This window comes from Struthio camelus, chromosome 10, assembly GCF_040807025.1.
Source record: "Struthio camelus isolate bStrCam1 chromosome 10, bStrCam1.hap1, whole genome shotgun sequence".
NCBI lineage: Eukaryota > Metazoa > Chordata > Aves > Struthioniformes > Struthionidae > Struthio > Struthio camelus.
In genome coordinates this window covers 3,573,592-3,590,151 of record NC_090951.1, presented here as the reverse complement: position 1 = coordinate 3,590,151, position 16,560 = coordinate 3,573,592, and the positions used below count along the sequence as shown (strand labels likewise).

The window sequence follows — 16,560 nt, the reverse complement described above, 5'->3', positions numbered from 1 at the left end:
ACTTGATTGATTTTTACTGTCACTTTTAGACCAGGTTTTAACCTAGCCTTCTCAGCCCGAAGTACGCCTTATGCTTTGATTTTTATCGGAGACTCTGTGAAAGGTTGCAGGTGTATCATCAGAGTGGACTAAGACAGATTGCTGGCTGTGGTCTGGGGTTTCCAATAATAGGTTCGTGTGAAAGGTGAAATCGGTCCACTTTTCTGTGTGGCTGTGCAATGACTGCCACAAGATGGCCTTTATTTTGCAGAGTTTCTAGCGATGAGCTTGGCACTTTGCCAATCTCCATAGCCCTGATGAAGGAGGCAGGGCTGCGGGTGGAAAGGGTGCACTCACAGGCTAATATAAAGCCATTACGCGGTTCCAATTGACAGGCACAATCCACTTCACCTCTGAAACTGGTTTGTCAGAGCCACAATTCTCCAGTGGATAATTGAACAGCATGTGCCTAGATGAGACCTTTCCCACTGCAGTGATTACCCAGCCATCAGCCTTCTGTGTACCGCAGGGACAGATGCGCGCTAGTGTCTCCGGCAACTCAGCAACTGCTTTTATTTCTTAATTTGGTACAGACTAAATCCCTCTTGTCCAAATGTACTCATCTTCCTTTCTGCCTAGGCACTCTTCAGAGGCCCAAACCCCACTGTTGTTGAAACACTGGGTAAGTTTTTTGGGGTACCACGTGAAGGAGTTTGGGAACTGTTTCCCAAAGCAGAGGTTTGGACAGTCGGCACCAGAGCCCTGGCCTTGCTGAGCTTGGAGGGGGAGTCTTGGGGTCTGGGGGAATGCAGCTGCCAGTGTGTGCAGCAAAGGGTTTGTTTTCATACCCTAGCTTTGCATACCTCTCGAGCTCTTTGTGGCTGTAATGGAGTTCAGGGAGTCACGACTCATATATACTTCCAGCCTGTGGAAAGTTGTGTTGCAGATCTCTACAGCAGGCTAAAATCTAAAAAAAAATCCTCTAAAAGGTGCCATAAAATAGGTGTTCCTCCCATGCTACCCCCAAGACAGTTCAGCAAAGCCTTCTGCAGCAAGTGCACAGTGCTCTTTTATACAGTGTGTTTCCGCAGGGAACAGACTGTGCGGCCAAGAACAGACCTCTCGAACACCAGCTAGCACCACACTGGGTTGTACCGTGGCGGCACCTCTGCTGGATGCTGGAGGGAGCACTGCCAGGGATATCGCAGTCTTTGCAGCCAGCCTTCACAGCCATGATGCTACTGCAGCGTGAGGCAGAGCAGGAGCTCATGGTGGCAGGAGAAACAAAGCAGCCCTTCCGAGAAATGCGCTCTGGAGCTTAAAAGAGGACCTAATTGAAAAAATGTATAGAGGTTGTATGAGAGGATAAAAAAGAAATCTGGGCTGAGATTAACCTGAAGCTCAGTGAGCTGAGAAACGTGGCAGATGCGGCCAGTTCTCTAAGCCAATTCCAAGCCAAGGCCTCTGAGCCAACTGCTGAATCCGTGCCCGGAGGGAAGCGGTTTGCTCTGGATGTGGGCTCTGGCAGGAGAGCCCAGCACACTGTGTTTTGTGCTTAAGGTACGTGCTTGCTTTCTGCTTTGCCTCCTACTCCTTGCGACATCAGATGGACCAGTTCCTGATGTGCTCGTGAGGGGGTTACTGAAATGTCCCCGTGGATTTTCTTTGGGGGTGTTTTCTGCCTGCACAGTTTCTGCTGGTTATTCAGTGTGCTGGTCCTGCCAAGAGCCTGTGCTGGGGAATGTTGGAGTTTCTCCAGTTTCCCTAGTCTGCATCCTCTGTTGCTCCTCATGATGTATTCCTCCCTTCCCATGCCTGGCTTTGACTCTGGCTACCTGCTTGCCCTCCCTAGATGACTGAGGGCCCTCCCGCAACATGGGGCTCCATCACATTTTCTGTTCCCCTTCCCCTCCTAACATCTATTCCCTCTTTCTCCCCTCTGGATTCATCAGGTCCAATGCAATGCCTTCTGCCTCATTGCTCTGCTAGCACGGAGCCAGCAATGCTTACAATGCGGCAGGCTGCTATGTTGCCTGTGTTAGCAGAGCCTGGGACTCCGTGACCCAGAAAGGTGCTTCCACTCCCTCCCTTCTAAAATCAGACCCAGCTTGTCTCTGAACTAGCAATTCCTTCCTGAAAGGAACCAGCGAAGCCTGCCTCGCTGTGGTGCTGCAGCTCCTTGTTGGGTTCTCTGGTGTCTAATAAGCTGGGCTCTCCAGCTGAAACTTCTCCTGTGGCTAGTGTTTTTGTAACACATCTCTTCCGTGAGGTTTCTCTGGCATCTAAGAAGCTGTGAGCTCCTCCTGCAGTCCCCCTTCTGGCAAAAGTATGAGGATGCCCTCCATCCTCACCCCAGCTGTCAGACTTCCTTGAAACTTGTAAGTGCTTCAGAGCTCTCCACTCTCTTCACTGTCAGGGTTGAACGGGGCCAGTAAGTTTGGGAGCTCTGAGCCTGGGGAGAAAAGCAGTCGCTCTGCACCCGGCTGCCTAACAGCCACATCTGTAACTGGGAGGGACACGCACCCACCCACGCACAGCACAACCGCATAGGGCCCATCTCCTTAGGAAACTGGCTAAAAGCTAAACAAGTGAATGTCACGTAGGCTACATATGTGCCTGGGACGGCCCCTGAGAGGAGCTTGTGGTTGTCGCTAGCCCTCCTGCTGGTGCACAGGGCAGAGACTGCCAGCTCGGGTGGGAGTCATCGCTACGAGCCCAAATGGCACTTGGCAGAGCGACAGGGTGAAGTCAGAAGCTAGAGAAAAAGCAGATGAGCAAACCCTGACTGGAGCATTTCCAGGTGCGTAAGAGACAGTTCCTGCATTGTACACCAGGAGGCAGGGAGCTGAGTCCCAAGGAAGCCGTGCCAGGGCCTGAGGAGAGAGCTGGCCTGCTCCGAACCCATAGCACGAGTGCCATGCTTCCCCAAATGAGCTTTTGGGGACCAGGCAGACTCAAGAGTCTCCTTCAGGTGGCACCTTGCTCTGGATGGACATCCAGCCAGGCCACCGACGTTGTCCTGAGCTTTGTCAGCCACGTCAGAGGACTGCCCTGGGCAGTTGCCTGGTCTAGACAGAGACAAGCCTTCCCCTGGAGAGGTGGGCCAGCTCCATGCCTAAGCCAACAAGAAAGGTTAATGAGCCAGCATGTCCATCCTCTTCACCCCAGCATGATGGCTCTTGCTGTGGTTTGGCCAATTGCTCTGAAATGGTGCTTGGCAAAGCTTGCAGCACCAGCCTTGCGACATCCAGCAGGAGTTATGGCTGAGGAGGGATGGGACCAGGCGAGAGGGACTGGAGGGAGCAGGCTGCAATCAGGTTGCAGGGCTGTGGCTTTGCCTCTGTAGCAGCTTTCCTCTCTCCACACCCCAGCCTGCCTGTCCCTCAACAGGGAAACAGTGTGTCCTGAGGGCAGGAGGAGGCTCTGTTCAGTAAAACGCTGCTTGCTGAGCAAGCTCTCGAATGGCACTTGGTGACCAGAGAGGGATGCTGGCCACATTGTTCCTGTCGGCTGCTCAAAGGAGACATCTGGCCCTTGGGGTGACTCTCATGGTCTTGACCTTCAGGCTCCCAGATCTTCCTAATCTCTTTCATCTGGGTGGTTTGTGCAGTAGTGAATAAGGCTCCAGAGCTGCTGAGACTGCTCAGAGGGTCTCTGGGCTGTACCCAGCCACCTTGAGAAGGCCGATTCAGACCCCATGAACTTGTCCGAGGGTGTCTTTGTTTTTCAGCCTATGGGGAGAAGGGGGAAGGACGTGAAAAGCTGCATTTGTACGTATCGGGTATCAGCATACCAGATGGAGATGTGTTGCAGCCCACAAAACAAACCACAGTTATTTTAGCACACTAATATTTACCTCCTGGCCACAGCTTTCGGTCGCTCACGCAGTCCTTGCTCCTATTTTAGCAAGAAAAACAATCGCTGCTCCAGGCCAGGCTAATTTGAGCGCTCTTGGGTTTGGGGCTTTTTGTTCTTTCCTAGTAGAAGCAAACAGGTAGTTTCAGAGATAGGCATCAAAATAGCTCGTGGAGGGGGAATGTCTAATGCTCCAATAGGGTTTGTGCTGCTGACTAATGACCACTGCTGAAGGCAGCAGTCCCTGGCCCCAGGTGCTGGGATGCTGTATGTGCTGAGGTTGGGATGGGAGCTGAAATGACCAGGCTTGCCAGGCTCTGGTGTGCTCTGGCTTAGCCTGTCCCCTCCCAACTCTTGCAGTTTGCAGCCAAGCGGCCAAAAAAAATGCATCAACAAGTTCATCTGTCTGCTTTCCCAGGGCAAAACTGGAGGCGCCTGTTTCAAATGTTTCTGCCCTGGCTCCTGTAGCGTGTTTAGGAAAGTACCTGAAAGCAGGGCTGCTGGAGCCACCCCGGGCTGTAGTGTTTCCCCCATGCCAGCTGTCTGCTGAGCTATGCATGCTGCTCAGACTTTTGAATTTGAAGCTTTGCAATAACTCTGTTATTGGAGAATCAGAGAAGCCAGACTGAGTAGGAAATCAACCCTTTCCCTGTCCCTGATTTTGTTCAAACATGGTAGGATTGGACCAGGAGAAACTATGCTGGAGCAAAACCACTCATTTCCCTTCCCCAGTCTTTTATGCCTGTCACATCTGTTCAGACTGAAAGCCTGTCACAGCCAGGGTTTGTATTGTGTGTTGGGCTCTGATCTCAGCAGAGGCCTCTGAAACTCCTGGAATCAGTTTGGTCTGATCTCTAGGTGAAGTTCAAAGATTACCCTTGATTTCTGTCTGGAGGCAGGAATCTCCACCACTGTGATAGGCAGCGAGGAGGGTGCAGCATGTTTCAAGTGTGTACAGGTTTCCCTGCACACCGTCACCCAGCTGCTTTTCAGCTCTGTCTGAAAAGGAACCAGTCCAGGCCTTTGCCCTGTAATTGAGGAGGAGGTGACAATAAAAAAGCCTTGCACTGCTTTTAATGCATGCAAAGGTGACTCTGCTCCAGAGGCAGAGCGTTTGCTTGGACATCATCCCAGCAGGGTGGTACCGGCCCCACTTCTGCTCCTCTGTCCTGGACAGCCCCAGGCGGGCACTGGCCCAGGACCTACTCTCTCCTGGGGGCAGTGAGAAACCTTTCACGTGGCCGGACTCCCGCTGCTGGGCTGCTCTTTGGGCTGGCGGGTCAGACAGGAGCCTGCGACGGGGAGAGACGACCTTTGTGGCCGCTGAAGCTGGAGAGGGAGCGCCAGCATGGAGCGTTGCTCTCTGGGATGTCGATGGGTCCTGCCAGACCCCTCAGCAAGCTGGGCTAGGGTCAGATAAATTGTGTGGTACCAAAATGCCAAATCGGGACTTGCCTTTCTAGCCGTTGAGTAGCCAATCCAGCTGCTTGTAGGGAAGTTTAGTGATGCATGGGCTTTGGCTGCGGGCAAGGTGCACTCCTCTCTAAGCACCAGGCTGGGTTGTGCAGTGGAGTGAGGAAAACAAAGCATTTCCTCATCACCCAAGGGCTTTGCAGGGCTTGGATGGGGCTGGGGGGGGGGAGTGGAGGGGGGATAGATGGGAGGAGCTGGGACTTCACTAACCTGATTAACCAGGTTAGAAACCAACCTTGCAAAAATCAAAGCCATTGCTGCAACCTCCTCCCGCCTTTCGAGGGCACAGCTGGTCCCGGGTGGGTGCGGGAGGGCGAGCCGGGTCGGAAATCACCCCCCGGCCTCGCGTCGCCCCCTGCTCCCGTCCCGCATCCCAGCGCGGCGCAGAGAGGTGTCCAGAGCAGTGGCGAGGTGGGATGCGACTCGCCCTTGGCGGGCACCGTGCCTCCAGCTCCCGGGACCGGGTAAGTGTCGGCCCCTCGCTAGCACACTGGGGAGTTTCTCCTCCGCGATCGGTCCCGGATTCATCCCCCTTTCCTCTCTGCCGTGTCTGAGCCGCCTGCCTCGCTGTCCGGGCCGGAGGAGCGCTGCTCTCCGAGCCGGCGGCTCCGTGCCCAGCTTGGCGCTGCTGGGACCTCGCTGCCCGGGGTGGTGTCACCCCTCCGTCGCAGCCCTCGCTCGGGTGTAGCTTTTCTGCGTGTGTGACGCTGCTACCGCTCTGGTGACTCTTGCAATGAGCGTCTGAAGGTTTCTGGAGCGTGAACTCATCGGGAATGCAAATGCCTCCGAGCCCGGGACGGACACAGAAGCAAAGTTGAAACCCCAGCAGCAACCACCCGCCCGCAGAGAAATTCTTCGCGGTGTCTGTTAAAACATTGATGAGGGGATTTCTCCGCCTAAGCATCTTTCCCAGCTCTGCGGGTGGCGGGAGCGCAGCTCTGAAACGCAGCGGCGGTAGGAAGGCTGCTGCTCTGTCCTGCGAGGGTGAGGCTTCGCTGCGCCGGTCTGCTCCCTGGAGGAGGCAGGGACGATGCGGGGAGGGGGTGTGTTTTGTGACTGAGCTCAGAGGATTTGGCGGTTCGTAAGACAGAAAATGCAATAAAAGCCCTGGCAGAGGGTGGGAGCAGAGGGGGCTGCTGAGTCTCTTGCACCCGCGAAGCGAGCCGAGCAGGGGGACGGCGAGGGGCTGGCAAGCACCCCGGCACGCTCCTGTCCCCGCTGCAGCCCCCGGCGACCGAGGCCGAGCCCTGCAGCCCCCTGTCCCCTGCAGCCAGGCCAGACCCGCGGGGGCTCCCGGGCTGCGACGGGTGCCGCGGCATCCCCGGATCAGTTCCCGGCTCTGCTCCCGGCCACCTGCGTGACCGCTGCAAGAGCCAACGCTCGCGTTTCTGCCGGCCGGGCGCTGGGCACGTGCAGCCAGCAGCCGAGGTCACGCCTGGCGGAGAGACCAGAGACCCAAGGGCGTCTGAGCAGCCTCGGGGCAAGGTGTCCCCGCGCCGTCCGGGCCGCGGGTCTGCCCTGACGTCCCGGCGCAGCCCTCCTCAGCCCCCCTTGGCTCGTGGGAGCCTCCAGCAGACGCTAAAGATCGGAAAACTCACCGCGGGAACGGTTTCTTGTCGTTTGGGCAGCCACCGCGATAGCTGCAGAGCTGGGGCTCCGATCCGCCCCGTCCCCGGCTCTGCGGCACGTCCGAGCCCGGCCGGCCGCGGGGAGGAAGCTGCGACCCGGGGCTGTCTCGGCTCAGGAGCCGCGGGGCAGCCCGCGCAAAAGGCAGAGTGAAAACCAGCGCGGCGCGCCAAGGAAAGTTGCCCCTGCCGCTGCCCGGCCCCGGTGTCCTGCCCCGACCACGTCAGCGCTGCTTGCAAATGTGCCGTAAGCCCATGACGGAGGACGGGCAGAGGGAGAAGAGGGTTTTCTTGGCTGTCTGCAGGTCCCGAGAGGTTAGAATAGCAGAAATGAGTCATCAACCCTCTTTGCGATAAACTTTTCCCAGCAGCCGTGGGCAGGAGGGATGCAAAGTTCCCAGTAAAGGCGTTTTGCCCAGAATGATTTTCAGTCTTTTAAAATAGCGGGAAACGCTGCAGCAGGCAGTGTCCTAAGACATGCCGTGACTTCAGCTTCCAGCCTCCCGCGTTTGCCTCGGCTTCTCCCCGGCCCGGCGTCTCCGTGCCTTGCCCGGGCGGGCGCCGCCCCGGTTCACCGGAGGGAGAGCCGGCTGCACCGAGGAATTTTCCACCCGAGAGCTCGCGGAGGCACGCGGATACGCTGCCGCTAAGGCCGCGCGGCCCCGCAGCGCCGAGCTGCACGGGGGGGGGAACGTTTCACAGCGAGGCACCTGATGCCATTGCTTAGCAAGACCGGGAGTTTGCTGGCAGGGATCCCAGCTCCGGGGACTCCTCGCAGGAGGGCTGCGACGCCCGCAGCCTGGCTGCCATTCCTGGAAGGGGAGAGGCTGCGCGTCGGGTCTGCGCCTTCGGCTGCCCGTCCCTGCGCCCCGCGGCCGCGCAGCAGAGCCCGACGGTTGCAGGCCGAGAGGCGAGAGCTGGCCCAGAGCAGCCTTTTGCACCCCAAGAGCTTGCCAGAGGTCGGTGTAGCTTTCTGAAGCCCGTGAGCCTCATCTCAGGCTCTGTGCAAACCCCACCGGGGGGAACGAGCAGCCTCGAACCAGGGGGAAAGTGGATGGAGGTGGCATCAGGATCAAACCCAGCTTATCACTTCCGCCTTTCCCCGTCCCCCTCTCCAGCGCTGTCCCCTGCAGCGCCGCGGCAGGATGGTGCTGAGCCCTGCGGGCAGCCGGCTCGCGGCACCCGGCTGCCGTCCGGGCAGGGGTGGGCGTCCGGCCGCTCTGCCGAAACACGGGCTCAGCCGGGTCGGCGGCGCCGGGCAGGACGGCAGGCCCGGAGCTGCGCAGCTCGGGATGCGGATTTTGTAGCTGCGCATCCCTCCTTTGCTTCCTGTACGTGGCTTCGGGGTTTTTCTGACAGCACCAGTTGTTTACATCAAGAACAATCCTATTCCTGCCCGCCAGCTCCTCGCCTGCCGGGCCGGAGGCGTTTGCGGCCCGGCGCTGGCCGGAGAAGGGGAGCGGACGGAGCAGGTTTCGTCCCGGCGGAGGGAGAGCATCCGCGGGGCAGCGGGAGCCCCCCGAGCTAGCGCAGTAGCGCCGGGTGCTTCTCCCACCCTCCCCGGCGAAAAGTTCCTCCCGAAACTCGGCGGCCGAGATTGAGTCACGAAACGCCATGACATCAGCTCGTGGTTTTTCTGTCGAACAGCAGCGCTTCCTGTTGTGCCCAGGCAGCGCTCCGCGCCCGGGCGCCTGTGTTTATATATATATATATATATATATGTATGTGTACACACAAACACACACGCATAGGTGCGTGCTTTTAGCGAGCAATCAAGTTCCCTCTTGTTCCTTTCGCTCGAAACATTAGCGGCCCCGCTTCCCGTCGCGGCGCTTCCTGAAACGCTCGCCTCTCCTCCGCAGGGCGAGCGGCGGGGCTGGCCGGCCGGGCGCTGCGGCGAGGATGACAACATGGGGCTGAAGCTCTCCTGCCCGAAAGGTGAGTGCGGCTCGGCGCCCGGCGGGGTCCTCCCGCCCCGGCCGGCGGCCGCGGGCAGGGGAGGAAGGCTCTGTGCGGCGGCAGAGCTGCGGGAGGTTGCGCGCCGAGGATCTTTGCTGGGCTCCTGAAGGGGTTTCTGCCGCCGGCAGGACCGGTTTGGGCTCCTGGCAGCGTTGGAGCAGGGAAGGTCAGGAGCCCGGCGGCTCGGCGCCCCGTTGCAGGGTGCATCCGGGGCGGTTTTCCCCGTCCCTATCCAGCGTGGCCGGTCTGGGCTCCGGTCCCGAGCTGGGGGTGACAGCCCTGCTCCGGCCCCCGGAGCATCCGAGAAATCAATCGGGATTTCCTTAGAGATGGGAAAAACCTCGGACCCAGACTGCGCCGGCGGTTTTGGGAGCGGGGAAGGAGGCGAGCGTGGGCCCCCATGCACCGGCCACCGTGCCTTCGCGTGCCGGCCAGGCCGGGCGCCCCGGTCCCCGTCGTCTCGCCCCGAGCGTCCTCCCCGCAGCCGGGGCGTTTCGCCCCGCTGCTCTGCCCCGGGGATTTGCCAGCGCCCAGAAAGGCCGAGCGGATGCCGAGGTTCCCGCGGGGATGTGGGGGAGGTTTCTGTCCTGCCGCTTATCACCGAACTTTAATTTCCTTAATGGAGTTTGGATGGGGATGGGGCCCACGATGTCTCCAGGAGCTCCGGATTAGAGAGAGGAAAGTGGGAGCTTTTAACGCGCCTGCCTCCCCCGCACCGGGCAATCAGGGCAAACGCCGAATATTGCCGCTCCCATTAGCTCTCACCGCTAATGGCAGAGGGCTGAGCCCGCGCTGGGGCTGGCTGCCGGCTGGCGTGGCAGGGCTCGGAGCCCAGGCACAAACCCGACGTGAGGGCAGACGGCGGCGGCGATGGGGTTTGGCTCCCTGGCTGCACCGCTCCTCCCAGGGCATCCCCAGGGATGCTGGAGCCAGGAGCGAGCGCTGGGGGCTGCGCAGCATCCGGGAGGCGTCTTCAGCGCTGCCTCATCCCCGAGGCTGCCGGGACCGGACCTGGAGGCTGCCAACGGGATGCAAAGCACATCCCCGCTCCCGAGGGAGAGCCGGTCCCGGCAGGCCGACCTGAGACCCCCGGCCGCCTTGGCCGGGTGCGGAGTGAGCCCGGCCGAGCCCCGCAGGAAGCGGGCCGGGCGCGGAGGAAGGATGCTGCGGAGGCGCTCGGCTCGGCTGCCGCTTTCGTTTCGCCCCCGCTGGGCTGCGGGGAAAGGCAGGGCTCCGGCTGGCGCGTGCGTCCCTGCGCCCGTCGGCGTCCTCCTGACGACACCCCGGCGGAGGGGGGGGAAAAAGCCCTTTAAAAACTAAAGAAGAATATCCCCGAATAAAGCTGGCCGGGGGCTTAGCTTTTATCGCGCCGTGGCTGCGGGGATTGGGAAGCCGGCGCTCTCCGAATCGTCCCAGCCCCGCTGCCGCCCCGGCGGCTTTGCTGCCGTCGCCCGGCGCGTTTCGCTCCGGTTGCCCGACGTACAGAGCCCACCCGCGGGCCCCAGAGCTGCCGAGCAGGAGAGGGCCTCGCTCTGCCTCGCCGCCCGCGCCCAGCGCCAGGCTTCGCCCGCTGCTTTCCCAAAATTGCCTCGAGCGTTTAAAGCAAGCCGCGCTGGCGGCTCTGGGCTCCGCGGGCGCGCTGCGTGGCCTTGTTCCGGTCCGTCGAACCGCCGGGGCGGCCGTCGGGGCCGGGGGGGGGTTCGGGACCAAGAGGCGGCGGGGGGGACGGGGGCAGCGGGCTGCGTCCCCCGGCTCCTGCCGTCGGTCCTGGCCAGACCCGGCACGAGCCGGCCGCCGCTCAGACCCTCGGACATCCCTCCGGCCCTCGGGTACGCCGCCCTCGCCTTTTCCGCAGACGAGCTTGGAGTCGCGAGTTTAAAATAACATCATGCCCCCACCGCCCCCCCTGGCTCTCTTGCATAAGACGGGGCTTTATCCTTAATTAAAAAGAGATTTAAAATATCAGTGTCTGTCCCCTTCGGGCACTTTTCCTGCTTCAGAAGAGTTAAAGCCTCCCCGTCTCGCTCTGCCCCCCCCCCCCCCCCCAGCCTTGCCGGCAAAGCAGGGCTTTGCTCTTGATTAAAAAGCAGATTAAAGCTCCCTCCTGCCCGGCGGGGCCGGGTCTCGGTGTTTGCCGGACACCGAGAGCCCACGGCGGGCAAGGGGAGCGGGGTCGTCGCCTGGCCCGCCGCAGGCGGCCGCCCCGCTGTGGACTCTCGGGCGGCTGCTACGGGGTTGAGCCGAGGCCGCCGCCGCCGCCTCGCTCGGCTCAGCGGGCGGCAGCCGAGCCGGGGACGCCGCCTCCTTGGCCTTCGCCCGCCGCCGCATCCAGCGCGGCCACGGGGCCCGGCCGGCGAAAAGGCGCCTCTTTGCCGGCAGCGGCTTCGCCCGGCCGGGCCGCGTCTCGTCTCGCGGGAGAGGGCCCCCTTGAGACGCGCCGGCTGCCGGCTCCCGGTGCGCCGCCGCTCGCTCCCAGCCCCTTCCCGGGCCCGGCTGCAGCGCCGGCCGGCCGCCCGCAGGAGCCAGACCCGCCGCGAGGCCCAGGCGCCGCGCTCCGGCCGCCGGTCCCAGCGTCGGCACGCCAGGGGTTTGGCGGGGCGAGAAAGGGCTTGCGGAGGGGGAGCCAGACGGGAGAGGCTGCGGGACGGTCCGGCTTTAGTTTTCCCAGCCGAGCCGCACGCTGAAAAGCACCGGCGAGGCTGGGCTAAGACGCACGTTTCGGCTTGCTGCAGTTCCCAGAGCGGTTTCGCGCCGCGGGAGCATCCCTGTCCCCGCGGGAACGCCGGGACTCGCTCCGCCGTGAGCACCTGGGGCAGGACCTTCCTCCGTCCCGGCTCGGGTTGTAACCAGCGCCCGCATCCCCCTTCCCTTCTCCAGGCTTGAAGACGTGCGTGAGCGGCGGCGGCGGCGGGCGGGCGGCGGGCGGCGGCGAGAAGCACCTGCGCGTCCCCGCCATCATCGTCACGCCGCCCACGCCGACGGGCACGGCGCTGGCGCAGGAAGCCAGGCGGGCCGGCGCCGAGCCGCCGCGCGGCGGGTGCTGAGCGCCGCGGCGGGACGCCGGGGGCACCCCACCGACCCGGCAGGACTTTTCCCACGGCCGCCGCTCCGCCGGGATGGAGCCGGCAGCCCCGCGGCGCCAGCGGGCGAAGAGGCGCCGGGAGTGCGGCGCTGCCCCAGGCAGCGCGGGAAAAAAGCGACGTTTCCCGAAAGCGAACGAGCAGCGTTAAAACGGGCCGTTTCCAAGCGGGTTGGGACACCCATGACTATTTTTGTTCCCTCTTTTCTAAAAACGTTGCGAAGGGGTTTCCAAAGCACGGCTCTTTGGTGGTGAATAAAGCGCTCAGCACCACGTAGCCCGCACCAGCTCATCCGGGTTTGAACCCTCCGGCTCCCTTTGGCTCTCGCCGAACTCCTCAGAGCGATGGGTGGGAAACGGGGGCCGCATCCCATTATATATTTTAAAGACGTCTTAAAGATATCTTTAAAGATATATTTTAAATATATTTTAAAGAGAAGCAGTCGTAGCAAGTTAGACGATGAAAGCTCGGCTAAGCCCATTTCACAGACGGGTAAAGAGCGGCACAGCGGGGCCGGGGCACCGCGGGAGGCGGGCAGTAAGAGCAGCCCCGGGGTGGGCAGCGCGGAGGCGTCCCACCGCGGGCACCCCCCGACCCGCCAGTTGTGGATGCCTCTCTACAGCCTTCAAGAATTAAAATCCTCAGAGCAGGGAAACGCTGGGGAAGCCCCGGATGGACTGAGGACTGGCCTGCCCGGATCGCCTTCCCCGTTGTTTTAATCCTGCACGGATGCTCTGCGTCCCGCTACGACGTGCTTAGGCGAAGATGCTGCCGGCATTTGCAGAGGGTGGTGGGTTTTTTTTTTCCTGTTTGTTTTTCGTACAAGAAGCACCCACGAAAGCCGATTTTAAGTGGCACTGAAAAATGAACTCAGTGAGGAGCAAGACGGAGAGTACCACGTACAAACCAGCATCTCCAGCGTCGCCAGGGCCACGTCCCGGCCAAGCCCAGCGCCCCGGGAGCCCCGGCCGCATCCCCCGGAGAGGTGGGGGCGACGCTCCCGGCAGAGAGGCTTCGCTGGGAGCCTACGGGAAAGGGCGGGGGGGAAGGAAGAGTGTGAAAACAGATGGAAATTTAATTTTTTAATGACAGCAGCAGATGGCAAAAGACACAAAAGTGTATTCACACCATGTCAGAGCCATTTATAGAGTGCCTGGCACAGCCGTAACGCATCCCGGGAGGACGGCGGGTGTCGCTCCCCGGGGACAGGCAGCTCCGGCTTCAGGGGGGGGACCCCTGCCTTTCCGCAGACCCCCGGGGGCGGCTGAATCCAGCAGGGCCGAGCAATGGAGCCGAGCATCCAGGAGACTTGTCACCGCTAATAAGGTTTGGAGGGTTTCCGTTTCCATGGTGACCCGGTAGCCGGCCTGGCAGTGCCCGAAATCCCGGCCCCAGCAGTCCTCATCCATCTTTCCCTTCAGCATCTCCTCCTTTCTGCACAAGAGCCAGGGGAAGGGATGAGGACCGGGCCAGGCAGAGGCGGGAGCAAACTCGGTGGAGACCCTCCTGGGTTGCACATCTCAAGGGGTTGCTTGTGGCCACCACCACGTCACGGCTCACACCTGGGCATAGGTGGCCAACCCTCCCCAGCAACAGCCTTCGCCCCAGAAATCTGTGCCCTTCCCTCCACCAGGCCTTGCTGGGTGTGAAGTGAGGCGGTCTGGTGGCATAGGAGTCCGAACGGATGGATGGGCTAAAAATGCCCCTGGATGGATAGACAGATGGAGGATCAAATAACCTAGCCGGCCAGATGGGTAGCTGGATGGACGGTGTGACAGTATGGGTGGGTGGCTGGTCCAGCTGCATGGATGGGTGTGGGCTGGCGCACAGGATGGGCAGTCTGGTGGAGCGAGGATGGATGGATGGATGGATGGATGGATGGATGGAGGTGCATGTTTCTGTGTGGATGCACAGACGGATGGGAAAAGGAGGGCGGATTGCTGGTCCAAGGCATGGATGGGAGGACAGGGGATGAATGGGGACGGACGGACTGAAGAACGGGGGGGGTGGCTGGTGCAAGAGTACGGGCCGCGGCCCGGGGACAAACGGAGGGGTGGACGGACCACACACGGATGGACGAACAGACGGATGGATGGACGGTCAGAGGCGTGGCTGGCTGGATGACACAGGGATGAGAAGGGACGGGCAGAGGGATGGATGGATGGGTAGACGGCCAGGTGGACGGACGGCTAGCGCTGGTCCAGGCCCAGGCAGACGGAGGGACGCGTGGATGGGGCGGGATGGCCGACCCTCCCCCACGCACACCGGCCTGTGCTGGGGACGGGGGCGCCTGGGGGGTGTCCAAGGGTGCCCAGAGGGTGCCCCGGGGTGTCTCAGGGTGTCCCCGTGTCCCGACGTCCCCGCGGCGCCCCGCGGCCCCCACCTCCTCCCCGCCGCCAGGGGGCGGCAGTGGGGCGGCGCGCGGCGCGCATGCGCAGAGTCCTGCTTGGGCAGGTGTGTGTGTGTTGGGGGGGGTGCTCCGGTGCCTTCGGCGCCCTGGCAACAAGTGCTGAGAGCTGATTGGCCAAGACTGCCCATGGCAAGCAACGCAGCCCGTCTTTCCGCCTGGCGGGGACACTAGCCAGTCACAGAGCAGAGCGTGAGTAGAAGAGCCAATCAGAAATGGGAGCGCCGTATTCACCAATGAACGATCCACGGCTCTCCCGGAGAACCAATCAGAATGCTCCAAGCTGCTCGAACTCCCGCCCCGACGCAGAGACCGCGAAAATGGGTTCGGCGGCGGGAAGCGGGGCGCTGTGGGGCGGGGCTTCGCCGCCGCTCAGCCAATGGGGAGGCAGGCCGGGGCACGCGGCGGGTCCGGGTCCGGGTCCGGTGCGGTCCGTCCGGGTGCCGCGCCCCGGGGGCCATGGAGCCGGCCGAGGCGGAGTTCCTGGCCGAGAAGGAGCTGGTGACGATCGTGCCAAACTTCAGCTTGGACCGGATCCACCTCATCGGGGTGGGCTGGGGCGGGGGCCGGGCTGGGGTGGGCGGATAGGGCGGAGGGGAGGGGGCAGGGGCCGGGCCGAGGTGGGGCAAGATGGCGGGGGCCGGGGCCGAGGTGGGGCAAGATGGCGGGGGCCGGGACCGAGGTGGGGCAAGATGGCGGGGGCCGGGGCCGAGGTGGGGCAACGTGGTGGGGCTGAGGGGGCAGCAGGGCCGAGGTCGAGGCAGCCCCCCCTGGCAAGCAAGTGCTGGGCCTCGAGAAATGTCTTGTGCATTGGGCCCGTGGGGTCGCGTTGCCATGCTAAACGTAATTTCTGGGCCTAACTTTTGTGAAACGCTTTGAAACAGAAGCTGCGGTGGAAATGTTTGTTTTTACTTCTCGAGGGAAAGGAGCCAAAATGTGTGAGCAAGAACTATGGGAAGCAAGAGGAGGCAATTCTGATGCTATTTGACTTGGGCTTTTCAAAATCCCCTGAAAATTCATACTCTTTAAAATGGCTGAAGCCAGTTTAGCAGGAAAATATTGCAGTCTCCTAGCCATTGTTAGCTGTCTTATTCTCGTCTTAAATTCATCCTCCAGGGAGATCTAGGTCCTTTCAATCCCGGTTTGCCAGTGGAAGTACCTGTCTGGTTGGCCATTAATCTGAAACAGAGACAAAAATGTCGGCTGATACCTCCTGAATGGATGGACGTTGGTAAGCGCAGCAGCTTAAACTCAGGCCTGCCTCAGCCCTGGGCTTAAGTGGGTCCAATGGAAATACAAAATATAGCTGGTTAGTTTTTGTGCTTTAGTGGGAAGCTTAAATCAACAACTGCAAAGAAACTCTGAAAGAAGGAGCTAATGTTCCACCACTGGAAAATCTTATATTTACCAGAAATGTCATCTTTCAAGCCAAGCTCAGTGTTTAACTTCTGCTTCCCTGGTTAGGAGGAAGAGCAAGAATTAGATTTCATTCCTGGCTCTGCCACTTATCTTCAGCATGCTGCTTCCTTTTCTGTGCCCTTTCTGACCAGTGATACAGTGAGCAACGCTTGCTTTGCTACGAGGCTTGTTCATAAAGAGCTTTGGGGACCTTGTATAACATTCTGTGAAGAGGGTGACTTTGGAGAGCATATATGTGTTTTAATCGCTTGTTCATTCACTCCACGAAGTCCTTTTCCTTGAAGGCATCAGAAATCGAACGTCTTCTCACTCTGTAAAAAGTGAGAATCATGGCACTCTTATTTTTGTCATCTCGGGGGAAAACTGAGGAAGAAAAGAAGTAAATACTAATACAGCTGCAGTAAGAGAAAGAGCTGCATCAAACATCTCTACTCTATTCAGTCAAGGGCACAAAAGTAAATCAGTAGAAATGTTTTGTGGGTAAAGGGACCCTCTCCCAACTGGTGATCAGAGTGGTGATTAAGCTGCTGTAGATTTAGCCTCCTAGCCTGGTGTGCGGAGAGCTGTTTTGTAATGCCTGTCAGCATCCTTGTGTGTTGATGGGCATCTTTTTCCCTAGGGAGTTGAGAGCTGCTGTGGCAATGCTGATGCTAGATACCAGAACAGACATTAGCTGTTGGGGTTGTTTTTCTTCCTTGTAGAAGCCTTTTTCTGTCCATACATTGAATCCAACTGATGTAAACTTTAATGTGTAGTTGGTCCT

At 60.4% G+C, this 16,560-nt stretch overlaps 1 protein-coding gene across 5 annotated transcripts in view; it reads left to right on the top strand.

The window, feature by feature from the left end:
• Nucleotides 1–16,560, top strand: part of LOC104149348 (DNA replication complex GINS protein PSF2) — a 35,786-nt gene that overhangs the window by 13,078 nt on the left and 6,148 nt on the right. For 3 of the 5 annotated variants that reach the window (XM_068955384.1, XM_068955383.1, XM_068955382.1), the window contains exons 1-2: nt 14,730–14,927; nt 15,495–15,609. In XM_068955384.1, the coding sequence (XP_068811485.1) occupies nt 14,838–14,927; nt 15,495–15,609 (205 nt within the window). In that variant the 5' untranslated portion in view covers nt 14,730–14,837. Of the gene's footprint in view, nt 1–618; nt 5,772–8,794; nt 8,871–11,768; nt 14,928–15,494; nt 15,610–16,560 lie in introns of those variants that run through there. The other 2 variants (XM_068955385.1, XM_068955386.1) reach the window with 2 other exon arrangements.